The 17,107-nt window shown below is 42.0% G+C and overlaps 1 protein-coding gene across 1 annotated transcript in view; it reads right to left on the bottom strand.

The window, feature by feature from the left end:
• cxadr (CXADR Ig-like cell adhesion molecule) overlaps nt 1-17,107 on the bottom strand; it is a 40,380-nt gene continuing 23,273 nt past the window's right edge. Inside the window, exons 2-7 of the mRNA XM_053331606.1 lie at nt 16,386-16,555; nt 10,192-10,396; nt 5,988-6,143; nt 5,748-5,870; nt 4,237-4,375; nt 1-3,120 (exon numbers count right to left, since the gene is read on the bottom strand). Coding sequence (XP_053187581.1) covers nt 2,838-3,120; nt 4,237-4,375; nt 5,748-5,870; nt 5,988-6,143; nt 10,192-10,396; nt 16,386-16,555 — 1,076 coding nt within the window. The 3' untranslated portion in view covers nt 1-2,837. The remainder of the gene's footprint in view (nt 3,121-4,236; nt 4,376-5,747; nt 5,871-5,987; nt 6,144-10,191; nt 10,397-16,385; nt 16,556-17,107) is intronic.

The following is a 17,107-nucleotide window of genomic DNA, read 5'->3' on the forward strand; positions in this document are numbered from 1 at the left end:
TTTCTTTCGTGGACTTTTATTATTCAAAAATACAGCACAAAAAAATACACACAAAAAGAAAATTGGTTTTCACACGGTGTGCAAACCCTCGAAGGAGATCTTCATATAATATTAGTATGTTGGTTTCAAAGCTACAATTAATATTGTTAGTAGTAGTTCTCATTAATGTTCTGAGCTTATAGAAGGATAGTAACAGGACTATCTCTCTAAGTGCTCTGTACAGTTGGTCAGCAGGTGAACGTCTAACTAGAATCCTACAGGGGGCCCATCCGGACAGCAAACTACCCTCACGTACAGTACACACACACACACACACTTTTTAAAAAGGGACTGACAGCTGAAATTTATCTCTCTGGTCTCACTGTCCTTAATAGTAAGAAAATAGATGCGACATCAAATTTGCCCAGATGTTTCTACAACTGTCCTCCTCTTCAATCATACAACACACACACACACACACACACACACACACACACACACAATTCCCAACTGTACCAGTACCAGGAGCATTTATAATGTACTAACGAGACCCCTGTCGCCCCCCCTCTTGTGTTTGAGTTATAGATTTGCCAAGCACAGCACAGCAGAGCATCACATATACATACAAACATCATCTTTATATCATTCGACTGTGTTGTGATTAGATAGGGTTACTTCATCAGGATATTCATATATACAGACAGAACCATTTATGTTATTTCTTTAAAAAAAAAAAGGGAAAAAAAGCACATCCATTACTAAAGTTTAAATAGAGTTTTAAAAAAAAACATGAGCTCATGTTTTGGAATACAAAATTAAAAGCTTTAAGACAGTGATAAGGGTGTAGTGAAGCTATATGGGCAGGGCGGGTGGGTGTGGGGGAAATCCTACACTTGACCTGATGGAGGCAACAGAAAACAATCAATAGGTTCACTGTGTACTGATACTGTTCTAGTGGCTGCGGGCTACAGCTGCCGGTCAGAAGGATGCTACAGACGTAGCACAACGCACACTGGCGTTTGCGCTACAACACAACTCAACTGGGGCAACAAGGCACGATAGAAGTCATAAGAATCCAGCTGTGAGGGCTGTGCAGAGGTGAAGTTACTGGAGGTGTGTAAGGCTAAAAATAAGGAACAGAATAAGGCGCTAGAGCAAAATAGAACAGCCCACTCCAAGTATTGTTTTGTTTTTTTTCTTGTAAAATAGCAGACGAGATGAGATGTTAATAAAAGAATGGGCATGGTTTACGAGTCAAATAACACAATAACAGTATGAATTGATGGCTAAAAGTCCTGGCTATTCAAAGACAGTCCAATAGTGACTTAAACTCACTGACTGTACCAACATATATATCATCCAGCAGTGACAAACTGTAAAAATTAACATGAAGCCAAGTGGCCACGGAGCAACTGGATTCTAAAAAGGCTCATCACATTAGTTCCTCATAAGCGTGCGCTTTCTTCATGTATGCACGCTTTACATCCTTCATTAAAAAGTCTAATTAACACTACAGAAGCCATGACAGCTTTCATATTGACCACACAGAGAAGGTTAATCAAGATATTGGCTCTTTGTAATGCCACTGCAAATAAGGAGGATTACATATGCTGGGACCGCCATGGGTGGTGGGGGTGGTGGCCACTATTATAGATGATAAATTAAGACTGGGTGCTCTTGTCCTGCTAATAAGACGTCTGTGTGTGTGTGTGGGTGTTTAGGGAGGCACTACATATTTTGCTGGTAACAGGGGTTAGGGGCCTGTTAACAGTCAAACACAATCAAAGCAGATTGCTCAGTGAACCTCGTTGTCCAGATGCCCCCGTTATTTCCCCTCTAAACTACCTCCTCTAAGATCTCTGAAGGAGGGATTGGGGGTTTGGCGGGGGTAGTGGAGATTTGTCTTTTATTGTTTTTTAAGCTCGGTCAAGAAGCAATAATCCACCCAATCACAAGATGTAGTGGCCTGAACCTCCCCCGCTCACACCCCCCCTAGCCAATCCTGTCCCCTTCAGCCGCCCAGCCAAACAGAGACTGGACAATTCAAACAGCAAATGGTTCAAGCAGCAAACGGCTGACCTACATAGGCATTTTTCAATTCTACCAGTCGGACTATTGTGCACAGATTAATTCAAATCTGGGAATATTCCTTAAGTGGGTCTTAAGTTTTCCAAAGAACAGAGCATTTTACTTTGACAATAGATTCATGGAGTTAAAAAACTTGTCAGAAACTAGAAAAGAGTGGATTGCCTGACAAATGATCATACTGTTATGTAGGCGTTAAAAGATGATAAAATGGACTATACATTTCCCAAACTCCTGTTCACATACATTTACATTCACACACACACATACAGCTGCACATTTTATACATACGTGCATGCATACAGCTGGCCAATTAGGATCTGTTTTGTACATACAGTATCTCTACAGCAAGGGCCGTCTTTTTAAAAAAAAAGAAAAAAAAAACAAAACAAAAAAACATGCATTCAAATATGTACAATATAATTTGTATATTGACCCATACTGCTTTATATCCACACTAATTCATTTTTCAGTGAGAAAGTCCAGGAAGTAAAATTCATAAAAGTTTTTTTTTTTTTTTTTTTTAATTTGTATTTGATAAAAAGTTAATGTGCTCTGTTGTGATTCCAGTACAGCTCAATTTCTCTTGTCAGCACCACATCAGAGCCAGGTCTTCATAAGAGAAGTATACTCCATTTGTAAATTATGAAGAGCTAAAAGTCAGGCAAGTCAGCCCGTCCCAGCTCTTGCTTCATCTTCATTGGCTTATGTCCTACTCCCTTCCTCCGTCCTCTCCCCTTGTTGCATGGTCCCTTCGTTAAGAAGGGGACAGGCTAGACAATTGAGCCGTCCCTGTTTTGGGCAGGGATCATGACAGGGATGCCCCCCATGCGGCTGAGGTTGGGGCCAGCCATCCTGGAGACGGTAGGTGGGGGCAGAGGGGCCTGGCTCGGAGGCCTCTCGAACTCCTCTGATGAGGGGATCTTGTCGTACTGCGGCTTCAGGGCATACTCGTGCAGGTTGGAAGGTGACATGGAGCCCAGGGAGGAGCGCTGGCTGCCCACAGTGAAGCTGCGCGCCGTGGAAACACGACTCTTAGGAGGAGGCACGTCCTCTCTGAGAGGAAACAAGACACAGCAGCACATTTAGACATTAAGATGAGACTGTAAACTCATTGTCATGAGTTTACAATGAGTTTCTTGTAAACTCATTGTCATGAGTTTACAAGAATGTCCTGTTGGAGAAACTGAATATGGAAAAACATCTTCTCAGATGCTATTGACCACAATGAAGTGTGATGGTACGCAAGTATAAAAGTCTGGGACTGGCACAGTGAGGAAAACAAATAATGGAGGAGGCAGCAGGAGTCATTTCAAGAGCGAAACATGATTTGACTGAATAAAGAGGGACAAATAATTGGAGTTGGCTCGTTTGATTGGTCGGCACAGCATCTGCACTGCAGCCACACTGACTGTGTAATAGCCTTTAGAGACTGAGCTGAGCAACGAAATACAGCTATGCCCTCTACTCCCTCTGCCACCACATTAACAACTAATAAGCAGCAATAATCCAGTTAAATGCTCGATCAAACTGAGCCTGAGGGGCCAGAGCTTGTGTAGTCCGTAGCTTCATGCTGTGGTGTTTCAGCGAATGTGTGTGTCTGTGTATACGAGACAGGACCAGTGGTCTAATCCTCTTTGTCCTACAGTGTGAGCGGTGTCACATTGTGGTCTTAGACAGATTCAGTCCGCAGCAGAGTGATAGTAAGCCCAGGGGTTGTACAGAGCCCGTGGGCCGGATGGAGAGTCGGATGGCGGGGGGGAGGGAGGGGGGTTGGCTCTGGATGGGTGTGGGGGGGCAGCCAGCAGCAGACATGACACAGGATCCACAGAGCAAACAAAGCTTTCAAACTGATTACCACAGCTGTTTATTTGAGGAGGGGTAAAAAAAAAAGAAAAACGCTGATGGAGGAAAAAAAAAAATTCAGGGTTGTTGGAGCTGTTTGTGTGCATGTGTATCTGAGATGACTGGAGGTCATATTAAAAAGGGACCTAAAAGTAATACTTACATGTACCCTATGGCATTTTATGCTCATATTTTTATCCAATAAAATACAAGCTGAGGCATATTCCTCAAATAGTGGAGACTACACTGTGTTACAAAATATCCTTCCATCAAACGGAGCTGTGGGTATCTGTGAGCCAAATCTCATTTATGATTTAGTGAGTGTACCTTATCTCATTGCAGATTTCTTTCTCATACTTCTTCCTGTGACGGGCACGACAACAGCAGAAGAGGATGATGGCGATAATGATGAGGATCAGTAGTACAGCAATTATGGCTCCTGCGATGATGCCTGCAGTGTTGGGGGCTGGAAAACACGAGGAAGAAAAGGGTTACAAGGTTTGGTAAATGGAATTTGGATAGCAATTACCTGAATATCACTAAAGCAAATACCTCAAAATTAAAGTTCAACAATCACTCTAGAGATGCTCTAGTCGGTAAAGTGAAAGTTAGACTTTCAGCATAAATGTCATCATCTGCACATCAATATGCAGACACCCAGTGAAACATGAACAGAATCTACCTGGCCCTTAAGGATGAGGTTGAAACAGTCCAAACAATAACAGGTATAATAAAAACAACACTGAAGTGTCCAGCTTCTTGTATGACATCATAACTTGAGGTTGACGGTGCTGACACGGTGTGTGGTACCAGAGCACCTACCACTTAAATAGGCTGAACAGTAGATGCTCTGCCCTGTCCACCACACACATGAATTTCTTCTTACGTCAGGTTTTCCTTTATGTAATACTGATGACTAAAAGATGACAGGAGCCTGGATTTCCTCATGTGCTTTCAAAAGTGATTGGGGAGAAATTCCACAGTCCTTGTTCTCCGTTTTCAAATGTTTATTTAAAGCTAATTTGAGGCTTCAGCCATCCAAAAACAAAGAGGAATTTTATTCTAGAGAGGCTGTAAGTTTGAAAAATATCTACTTGCTTGATTAACTGAGACTGCTGAAGCATCACATTAGCTTTAGATAAACCTCTGAATACATTTGTTTCCTATCACTTGCATAAGCTAACAAGGCTAATTATTAAGGGATCAGTATGAACTAATGAGTTGTTACAGCAGGACAACCTCTTTCAGTGTTCATAGGGGCACCTGACTGTTTTAAGACACATGTGTGAACTTATCATTTAACCCTGCTGTCTTCTGAAACATTGGTTACTACGGTTAATTAATTTTCAATGTTTAGCTGTAATTAACAGGCATGATCTTTGACTGCTGCCACCTTCATCTTTGATTTTAAACATGCAGCTGGGCTTTAGCTGCACTGAAATGTTTTTGACCAATTTACCATAACTGGCTCATTATAATGGATCCCAGATGCTTTCCATAAAAACAAATAAAACAGCAACAAACAAAAACAATGGAAAGATAAAGCAATTCAGCCCAATGTGGTCTCAGTTTTTAACCACATGATTGTACACCTTTTTATAGTTAGATTTATAGTTATATTTAGGGGCACACACACTGAGAATATCATATTATATGTGTATATGGTACTGCCTCAGCAAACAAGCTGTTGTATTCTAAAAGTATAATTATGTTCTATCTTGATACTGACAATCTGACAGTAGTTTTAGAAGGCAGTCAGGCAGCAGAGCGGGACGTCTAAATGTGAAACAGGCTAAATGCGGGTCAGTGCATCAACCTGAAGCTGGCTGGATACTCACGAGGTGTCACGTTGAGAAACAGCACACATTCTTCAGTGCCAACACGGTTGTTGGCAGTGCAGCGGTAGGTGCCAGATGCGCTGGCAGATGCGTTCCTCACGTTAATGGTGCCTCCCAAAGGATCTATAGAGAGGGCAAAGAACACATCATTGATGAGGTGACAGTGGGAAACTGAAAGAGGACCTGTGTGTTGGATTTGAAAAACTGTTGTTTGGCAGTGCTTGTCAAAGAGTCCGTTACCCATCACAGAAGAGGCGGGCAGCAGCTTGTTGTCACTGGTCCTTTCCCAGCTGTACTGCAGGGGTTTGGTACCCTCATTTGATAAGCACCTCAGCACTATGTCTTTGCCCTCCTGTGTGGGGCCTTCGGCGTAGCACCTGGGCTTGGATGGTTTCACTGTGGAGAGAAAAAGAGTGGAGGGAAAAGATTGAGGTGAAAAACAGCCAACACAGAAACATTCTTCCTATCTGCCAGCCCTGTTATTTTTCAGTGTTTGATGTTGTGAACAAGTTGTGCGCCTGTGTATTGTTGATTTGCTCCTATTCTGGAAGCAGCAGTCATCAGCGTTAACGAGAACAATAATCAGAGTAATTGATACAGCTGCTGTCATTACAGGAGCTGTCACTCAGGACGAAGAACGGAGTGTGTTTGTGTGCCAGTGGACACAAACACACACGTTCAGGGTTAAGAATGGAGGTAAGGCTCTCTATCTGAAAGCTGAACGTGTGCAAACACTCAGTCAGTCAGAGCGTTGGCAGGAGATGAGATGGGGGGGGGGGGTTCAAAAACAAACAGAACTCCAAATTAAAAGCAGACCCAACTCTAGTGAAAACCAGACACACAGGAGAAGAGGAAAAGCGGAGGGTAGGAGAGGAGAGGAGAAAGGGAGGGGAGAGAAAAAGAGAAAAGGAGTATGAGGGATAATGTTTAGATATAGAAAAATCTCAGTCTACAATCCAAAGTCTGTACTGTGTTAACTGACAGAGAGCTGACATCATGGTGTGGTAATGGTTTCGGTATGACAACAAAACACTAGAGTAGGGCTCTCCACATCTACCAGGTGTCAGGCAGGAGGGAGAGGGAAGGGGGCGGGGGGGGCTTTAGCAGGCCAAAACTGTAAGGATTAGTAGACTGGCAGTACAGAGTGCTCCTAGTAATCTAATAAACACACACATGGGGTAAGGACAGAGGGAGGGGAGGAACCAGAGAGCGAGAGAGCAAAAAATTAAGCGAGTGCTGATGGACAGATGGTGGAGTGATGGAGTCCAAGGCTGCGTGGCTCCTAACTCACTGGCCTGCACACTTTGTTACTGTTGTGTTGCACTGACACATACATTCACACAACACACACACACACACAGTAAATGTCAAGAGAGCTATGACATTTTGAATGCATCTTTTAAAAAAGGGTGAAAGTCAACTCGACACGTCGGCCGATGTTAACGCGCTGCTTCTCATATTAGGACCGCTGTCCGCACAGCAGATTTATTTGTTTGAGAGATGAGGTCAGAGGAGAAGGTGACGGAGGCAGCGGGAGCACAGAGAGATAAAGGGCAGAGCGATACAGCCAACCTGGCTCTGTTAAACGAACAATGAACTGAGATTTATGAGTTGCACAAGGCTATCTTGTGGACGAGATAAGTAGAAAGGGATGGCTCGATTGCTGTATGCGCTGCGGTCAGGAGGCGACAGCTGATTGTTGAATTGTAAAGTGAAATATAACCAACTGGTGGGTGCGCTCGCTGGCGGGTAGAATTAAAAGAGATTGGCTGTTGAGCTGAGATCCTGGATGCAATGAGAATGGTCATATCTCGGGCAGGCACAGCTGAATGATTGGATGAGGAGTCTATCGGTGGGGTCTAGTCAAAAACAGTGAACAGTTGTATGAGTTGCTGACATGTAGAGCTGAGCTGCAGGTGGGTACTCTCCTCCTGTTAACTTCAATGTCCAGCTGTGAGCAGAGGGGAATACACAACGAGGGGATGCTGCCTGCTCCTGTGCAGTACCTGAACATAGGACACCATGTGCACTGTGGGTGACAGCATGCGTGTGTGTATACCTGCATGTGGCAGCAGTGTCACCCAGTGTACATATACTAAGGTGTGTTTATGTTTGTGCACTTCTCCCCTGTTCCTGGGACCTTATGACAAGATCAAAATGAAGGTAAAAATGCAGAGCAGGCAACATGTCCTCGCCTCTCCTTGTCAGTGTTTCTTTGCTAAGAACACCCCTGCCCCCTGGGGTCAATAGCTAGCAGCCTGTCAGCTTCAGTAGCCTCCAGCTATCTCTCTCTCTCTCTGCACACTCTCTTATGCACACAAGTGCACGCAAGAGCTGTAAACTCCTGCTGTTTAACCACAATCAAATGACTAAGATTTACATTTTAGTCACTTAGGGAAGGCTCTTATTCACAGCAGCTCACAAAAGAAAAAACTAAAAATCAAATCAAGCAACCAAAATTAGCACAAGAACCAAAAGAAATCATCTCTAGTAGATGCAACAACATAGTAACAATAACCCTAGTTGATGTTTGAAGTAATATTTTCTGAGTAGAGGCACAAAGTGTTTTGGTTCATTTAACATAGGCACATGAATGTAATGCAAGTGGATCAACGATTAATGGATAATTCACATTATGTATAATAATTAGTATTTGCATGGGAGGGGGTCTGTTGTAAACACAAGTAGCTGTTAGCCAGCAGCTGCTCTCATGTCTCCCTGGGTCTCTGTGCTTGTGTTAGGCAGAAACTCTCCCACTCTCTGATGATAGGTGACTCTTGCTCTCTCTCCTCTCTCTCTTCTCTCTCTCTCTCTCTCTCTCTCTCTCAATAATAGTCATTTTTGCATTAACATCTGAGCTCAGCTTATACTGTTTCTACTCCATGCAGAATTAGGTTCTCTCAACAATATGACTCAAACAAGGAAGTTGTTTAAAAATAAAAATAAAAAAACACAAATAGAAATGTTAACAGGAAGATCAGCCTGCTTGCTAACCTCTCACTGGTAAGGAATGTGGATCTGCTGCAGGGAGGAAAAACTGTCACAGTGAGTACACTCACATTATGTATGTATCAGCTGTGACATCAGCACTGATTACATTGTTTGTTTTTTTTTTGTGATGTTTCTGGTCAGATCAGTTTTTGGGATTAAATAACGTCCCTGAGGGCTACGTCAATGATTCTAAAGTTAACTGTAGCTCTTTTATTAAAACTGGGAGAAGTGCTAAAGAGATCTGGTGACTAATAAACCTGCTTGTTTTCTAATAGCTCTAATAGTCATTCTGGTTGAGCTAGTCTGTGCGGTGCAGTCACTTTTGTACACACAATCATGTCAATAAGAGCAGCAGCCATTTTCTGACGCTAACTCTATCTATAGAGAGAGAGAGAGTGAAACTCTTTCTGATAACAGGGCTGTGATAACAACACAATACTGAGCTGATCTCACAACACAGGGCAGTGCAGCACATGTGACTTGTTTTTCCCATATGCAAATACCAGGCAGGTTTCGGGAAGGCATTTCACTTTGGACATCGTTTAGTCAGTTGACCGACCAGCGAGGCCACTGTGCCTGAATGTGTGTTTGCCTAGGGAGGGAATCATCTGACTTACACAACTCTGAGGTGATGATGAAGGTTTCAAATTCAATAGGTAATCATTAGAGCTGTAATTGATGTGGTCGATCAACAAAAAAATGATTTTACTAATCGATTAATCATTTTTTGGGCATTTTTTTAAGGAGAAAAAAAGCTAATGCCATATTAGATATATCTGAATGAATAATTTCAGTTTTATTCTGGTTTATTTAGTCCTCTATCAGATAGCAAACTAGATATCTTTGGGTTGTTGGCAGTTGTTTGGGGCAAAACAATATATATTTGAGTGCATCATTTGGGAAACTCATCAATCAATTATTTGAGAAAAATAATCAGCAGATTAATCAATAATGGAAATAATCATTGGTTGCAGCTCTATTAATCATATTATTATAAAGAAATAAAGGTGAAATGTGAGATATTTGCATAGCAACAGCATTCAAACATTCAATTTGTTTAAAAGGAGTGCTGTCATTTAAAAGAGACTGATAAATTGGAAGGCACAATCAAAACTAATGAATAATAAATCATGGCTGTAATGTTTAGTGTTAAAAAAAGAAGAGGATTATCATTTTAGACAACAACAGAACATCTCGGGTGAATACAGGATTGTATCACAAAGGGGGCAACGCTCATCAGCCTCTGGGAAGGTTATGCACTCGATTTTTTAGAAGGGATTACATCAAAACAGCCAAGGAGGGCAAAGGGCGTGTGATTTGGTGCATTTCCACTGTGTGGTGAGAGTGAATTTAAACCGTGTGAGAGAGAGAGTGAGAGAGATAGAGAAAAAAAATAGATTAACACCAGGATGCGTTTAGTGTTTTGTCTTTCTGTAACGATCGCTCCACTCACCCATGACGATCAGCAGCATCTTCCTGCTGCGAATGCCGGGAGCTTTCTTCACCTTACACTGGTAGGTGCCCGAGTCGGACGATTTCAGCCCCGTCAGGTTGATGGAGGCGTCGCCGTTCTTGGGGTCGGCTGCGTTGAAATGGACTCGACCCTTCATGGGTTCGTAGTAGTCTTCATAGGCCCTGTCGCCTGAGTACAGGATCACCTGGTCATGGAAAGGACACTCTGAATGAGGTGCTGTATTTGACTTATGTTTATAAAAATATAAAGAATAAATAAAGTCCTTCGAGAAAACAAATAAAACCTTGAAATGACAGTTGTGTGCTTTGTGAAAGCTAAAGCCCTGCTCACTGAACCAACCGAAATATATGGAAGAGAGAGAGAGAGTACCCTCCTCTTTTATCTCAGCAGTGCCCTTCAGTCTGGCAGCTTGTGCAGCTTTGCCCTTTCTGTGCTTAAGAAGAATGAAGGTGGGACAAACAAAGCGACCACTGTGGAGCCAAATCAACACCTGCTGTGTCAACAAAGACCTGTAGCCCCCCAATTCTGTCCAAACCGCCTCCACACCCTGCACACATACACACACACACACACGCACACACACACTGTCTAGGTGCTGAAAGCTGTGAGGAAATGCCTAGAAATGAAGGCCAGGTGGAGCCAACAAGAAGCCTTGTAGCTTGTAGCATGGGGGTTGTGGTGGAGAAGGGGGGGGGGGGGGGGTGAGTAAAAAGAACAAGGAGTGTGAAAAGAAAAGCAAACAAAAATGAAAAGAGTTCTCATTCTCTTTCACACACACACACACACACACACACACACACAGAGGTATATTCCTCCACATTTCCTTAGAGACGCTCATCAACAGGCTTTTCTGTGCCATGATCAACACCAGGCTTACGCACAGCAATACCCCCGGGTGGAGACAAGAGAGAAAAAAACAAAAAACATGGCAAGAGGAGAGAAAGAATAATAAACCCATCAGAAGAGGCACAGCACTCAAAGTGAGCACGAGAGGAGCGAAACAAAGGGATGCAGAGGGAAGTTTGCCTCACTTGCCGCATTTCTGACTGGAAGCCTAGTTTTGTGGAGCAGCAGCGGTGCCAAAGGTATGCTCACGATGGGGCTGCGTGTCATCTTGTACAGATTAGCCGTATAAACAGGTAATTCTGTTTAAATTCCACCCAGTTCTCAGGGGAGGCGAAACTTCACCGGGATCAGGACATCAGCAGTAATAACAGTGATATGCGAGATGAGATGGCGGGAGGAGAGGAAATTAAATTGCCCCCGAGCTCAGCCAGACAAGAACTCTCACTTGGGTTGAAACACTTCACAGGCACACACAGATGGAAGTGCTTACACACGTGCACACCTCTAGTAAAAAGAAATTAAATAAAAAAATCTGTACTGCACAATAACCTTGAGAAACATGATCCAATGAAAAAAAAAAAAAGAAATCCCATAAAGAGGCCAGGGAATGAAAATGAAAAAAAAAAAGGGCATGACTAGACAAGCTGGCGGGGCTGGAGAGGACAGAAAAGCAGCGCTGTCTGAGTGTGTGTGCTAACAGTGCGTTTCATAACAGGTAGGACACTCAATGATACAATCGCCACCTGGTCTGGGTATTCTCAGTGGACGGATCGTGCTGCAGAGAGGTACAGACCTCTATTGGTCAGGCTTAGTTTCATCAGACACATGTAAAAAGATGAGGTCATTGTCATGTGACGCTGTTGCTCTGGGGGAGGGAAGAGGAAGAGGCGCAGATCATTTGAGAGGCAAAGCAGAGCGGCCGCGCTAACCTGTATACTCTAAACAACCTGCAAGATCAAAGAGGAGGGAGCTTTTCACTTGAACGGCTGCCATCGCGCTTTTACAAGAACAGCACTGCAAGGTTAAAGCAGAATCACTACCTGAAAATAGAAAGTAGTGTCCTTCAACAGTAAGAATAGAAGGAATGTAAGAAAACACTAATACACACATACAATTTTCACCAAACAACATCACGGCTTTACGTCCAAATCCTCCAATACTGTGTCAACATACACAAACTCCTGTCGCAATAACTTCGGTAGACAAAAGGCTCAAGAACAAAAGAGGCGTTTTGTATGACATGGGATAAAGCAATGTGTTGTGAATTAATATTTTTCTGAGCGCACTCCTGTGGTATTTATGCCGTTCGAACATTTGGTTCCGTAATTGTTTTCCCCGGTTGTTCTCACAGTGGTGATAAATACTCAGGGCGCACCCTTGTTTCAGCTAATCTGCTCGCTGACAATGAGAGCCAAAATGCAAATGATTGTTACTGTAGGCACGTCTGGCATCTCTCATTCAAACCCAACAAAGCAACATGCATTAGCTATGCTCCGCCACCCTCAAAAAGACCCTGGTGATATGTGGTATATGTCAGATGAATGGGGCCATCAGTCCCCACTAGACATTTGTAGTGAATAAATAATGTTCTGCCATAACTTCTGATTGCATCAATGCAAATACCCAGCTGGGACATATAGTTCATAAAATATGTATACAATTCTTAAAGTTAGAGTCGCTTTCACATTAATCTTCAATAGGGTCTTTAGTTTTGAGCTATATTGTGGGCTCATTCTGTGGTCTGTCCCCCACTTTAAAGCTGCATCTGATATTAGCTGCTTCTTTAACAGCAGGTCAGACTGGATTTGCTCATCTGAGGACACGGGAGCAAAAGGCTCACCATCATTTTCACTTCACAGTCATCTGGGACCCTCTGGCTATGAAGTTTAGCCTTCGTTCTCATTTCCTTTGTCTGACCTGGTAGCCTTGGTCCGAGCAGATCGGCCTAATCCTATCGAACGCTGTCACATATATTAAGCAGTCCGTTGGAATTAAAATGCTGCTAATTACGAGGAATTTAGTCCATGCATGACTTCATATTGGTTAAAGGCTATATCAGTGGGAGCGTGTGTATGTAGCGAGTAAAATCTGATAGGTCAAGGAGAACAAATGCGTTCAGAGAGACATGTCTGGCCAGTGTAAATTCAGGGTGCACACAGCCTTTAGTTTATTATACAGAAAATAACTGGAGGAAACAGATGCATTTTACGCATGTCTACATATGCATTCACATTATGAGAGGAAAAGGCCCTACTAGGGAACCATCGCTGATATGTACTCCACCAGCTTTGAACTCCTATAACACTGTCACACTCACAATGGGCAGTGTGATTTTTAAAACTTCAATCAAACTTCATCAAAATCTGGCACCTACATTACCAAAAATGCAACACAACCACTGCCAGTTGGGTCACAGATTTGAGTGTGTTATGCTAGTGGTGGCCAGTGTAGAATGAATCTTCAAGCAAAGATGTCGTATAAGTGATATCACTTGAGGCAATTTATCAGTCTTTGCTGTAGCTCCCTCTGGATTTTCAGTAACACCTGGAAACAGACTTTGATGGTAGTGTTGTCACCAAAATTATAACTTGATACGATACCTGCCTGAATATCTCCATATTAATACTGAAACAATACCTAAAACTAAAACACATGGAATTTAATTATTTGTTTCTTGATTAATGAATAAAAAGAAAAAAGAAAATATTTTAACAACGTCAATCCAAGGCAGTGGAGAAGACAAGTCATACATTTCAGTTTAGTTATGTAGACTTTGAACAACTCTGGAGACAGCCTGTTCTTATTAATTGTCATTTTTAAATGTAATTTGAATAGACGATCTCTGCCAAGAAGGTGTATTAAGTCTGTGTTCAGTCTATTTTAATGCACTACTGTAGTGTGTGGGATAATGATCCTGAGTTTGAGCTTCAACACCATGAAGTGCCAGTTTTACAGTTAATGTCATTTATATTCATTATTTGCATGCTTGATGAACCTGTAGCTTATGTGCTGTTAAGTGTTTTCTTGTTTTTCATACATGTAGATGTGTTTTTGGCAATTAATGAGTACATTTATAATAGGGATGCATGATAATACCAATGGCGGCTTTTAAGTGAAATATTGGCATCTGCCTGAAATTAACCTTTTAGCATTCGGTTCTCCAGTTGGATCCGCATCAACAGTGCATGGAGGAGCTGCTGTGTTCAGCTGCACAGATAACAAACACCTTGGCTGGCTGGATCAACATTTAACAAAAATGTCTTCTTTTGGTTAGCAACCAGCAAATTGAATGCTGAGCTCCCTTCATATATTGTTTTTCTTGATCACACTTCATTTAATCTATGATCGCGTGTATAACAGCCTCCTCAGCCAGTTTGTAAAAAATAAGTTCATATATCAGTATCAGCAATTGGCCAAAATGAGTTGGAAATATCAGCATATTGGATATCAGCAAAAAGTATTAATATACTTATTGTAAATAATTGCATTAAGGCCATAGTGTTATTAAAGCTTTTACATGGTATGCAGTAATCTGATATCCCCTAAACTTGAGCTTATATGATTTCTTTGATAGTTAACTTTATATTTGCAGCCAGATATATAAAGTATCATGACTTAATAGACCTAATTGGTGGAAGTATGTGCTGAACATATTTTCTTGTAATATGAATTATTATTGACAAAAATGTAGGTGCCATGATTACCATTACCAGTATGGATTGAATATAAATTATTTTGATTATTAGCAGCATGCAAGTTATAGCAAAGTTAATGTGAGTGGTGTGTTTGCATATAGAGATGTTAGCCACATTGGTAAGTTGGCTACAAAGCTAAACCCAAATTAAACCAAATTTACCATTGCCCTTTATTGCCTCAACAATCTCCTGGCTTGTCACTACATAAATCACACATGTAAAAAGCTGTCGCTGTTTGAATTACTAGAACAGGTCGGTGTGTCAGATGGTGAGATGCTTTGCCATGTTGGACATGTTGGCTGTCTTGGTGTGTGTGCAGGTTTGAAACATCTTTTACACACAGACTTTGTGGTGTCTGTGGGCTTGCCCTGACTGTCATCTATGTAAGTGAAAAAATACCAGATTTTACTATGTGCGTCTGTGCTTTGTCAAGAAGCCGGTCGGCAAAAGCACTTGTGCTTGCAGCCATGCTTCTCCTTCTGTCACCATGAAAGCTGCAGCTTGCATATGAGACAAGAAAAATATTTTAAAAAGGCTGTACGCGCACTATGCCTGCAGGGAGTAGTAGTAGCAGAGTGACACACAGACACACACACCTTATTAAAAACAGTCATTCTTAAAGTACTGGTACTAATTAAATGGAGTATATTTTTAATAGTAGGGTATTGGTAAACCATTTTTAGCATCAGTATACTATGCAACACTATTGGTGGAGTTCCCCTTTAAGAATAAACAATGAGACTGTTTAACTTCTCTGTGACACCACTTAACAATTGAGAGCTAAACAAAAGTAGAGTGGGAGCAACTGTTGCTTCCACAATTACACGGTCCATACAATAGAGACAGCAATGAACAGAGGGAGGAGTACAGAGCATTAACTGGGTGAAAGCAGGGTCGATTGGGTCAGTGGAGAGAGAGAGAGAGAGAAAGAGAGAGAGAAAGAGAGGGCACTGGGTGGAGGGCGAAACCTAATGTTGAAACTGTGACCTATTTCTGACTAACCAAAAAACAAAAAAGTCAAGCCACGGGACACAGGGGGAAAAAAAAGAGTGTAGGATGAGAAGGCTCTGACAGGTGCGAGGTGGGGGGAGTAGTGAGCCACGGGAGAGGATCTGTCTCTTTGGCTCTTAAAGCCTTAAGGGCATGTAGGGTTCCTGCAGAATCCATGTAGTCTTCCTTTTCCATAGCTGAGGGCCATGCTGGAGAGGAAAGACCCTACATGGGATAAAGAGAACTCCCATTGCCCCTACTGTGTGTCTGTGTGTGTGTGTGTGCGTGTGTGTGTGTGTGTGTGTGTGTGTATGTATGTGAGGCAACTGCAGACAACTAGTGAACGTAGCTCAAATTACATTTGTCTTATACACTGTATGCTTCCTATGTTACACTGAAACACCTTGGGAAAATATATACCAACCATAAAACCTGTATTACATTTCACCTGTTAAATAACACACCTCACCACACCCACTGTGGCCAAATGAGGGTCTTTAAACCAATAAGAAAGTTTAGGATTGATTTGTGTCGTTGATATATTGTTGAGGCTTCTGTAAAGCCACATGCGACAACATACGCCATCTTTGAAATAAAACTGTTGTTTTCGAGGTTTGTGGGCAACATCTACTTTCAACATACCACTTTGTCCTCTTTCTGGCTGTCGGAGGATAGCAGGCTCCATTCAATATCCAGAGGCCCAGAATCTTCAGGGCCTAGACTGAACTGGCAATCCAGCTTCACACTCTGACCGCTGGCCATCTCTAGGGATGTCCCTCCTTTAGATGTAATCTCTAGACCAGAGGCCAAACCTGGACAGGGAAACACAGAGAGAACAGGAAATTAACTCAACACTGCAGCATCCATCATAATAAAAACAATAAAGGTTCCAAAGAATCTATGTGATTAATAACCGAGTTTCTTTCTTTTTTGCTTTAGGTGAATCATGAAGACGATTTTTAGCACTGTGCAAAAATGACCGAGTACATGACCGCACATTCTTGACATGTTTTGGTGATTAAAAATGTCATTGCTTATATTTAATTCTATCATTTGATTCATTACTTTTTAACGCAGATAAAGTTTTGATGAAAAGAAGTTTGTAGTGCCTTAATTTACACAGAAAAATCCAGTCAGCTGTCAAATATTATTTGTTCAGGGCATGTTTCACTCATAAAATAAATATGGCTACATCTTGTCTGAGAGGCAAAGTACCTCTTAAAATATGCATCATGTAAATCACACAGTGAAAAACAAACAAACAAAAAATAAAAAGCTAATGGAGCAGAATATAGCGCAGCTGAAGGAATGGTGATAATAAATAAATGGAAACTGTAGAGCCCATCACCAAACTGGAGCAGACT

The sequence above is a fragment of the Scomber japonicus genome, chromosome 13, assembly GCF_027409825.1.
Source record: "Scomber japonicus isolate fScoJap1 chromosome 13, fScoJap1.pri, whole genome shotgun sequence".
Taxonomy (NCBI): domain Eukaryota; kingdom Metazoa; phylum Chordata; class Actinopteri; order Scombriformes; family Scombridae; genus Scomber; species Scomber japonicus.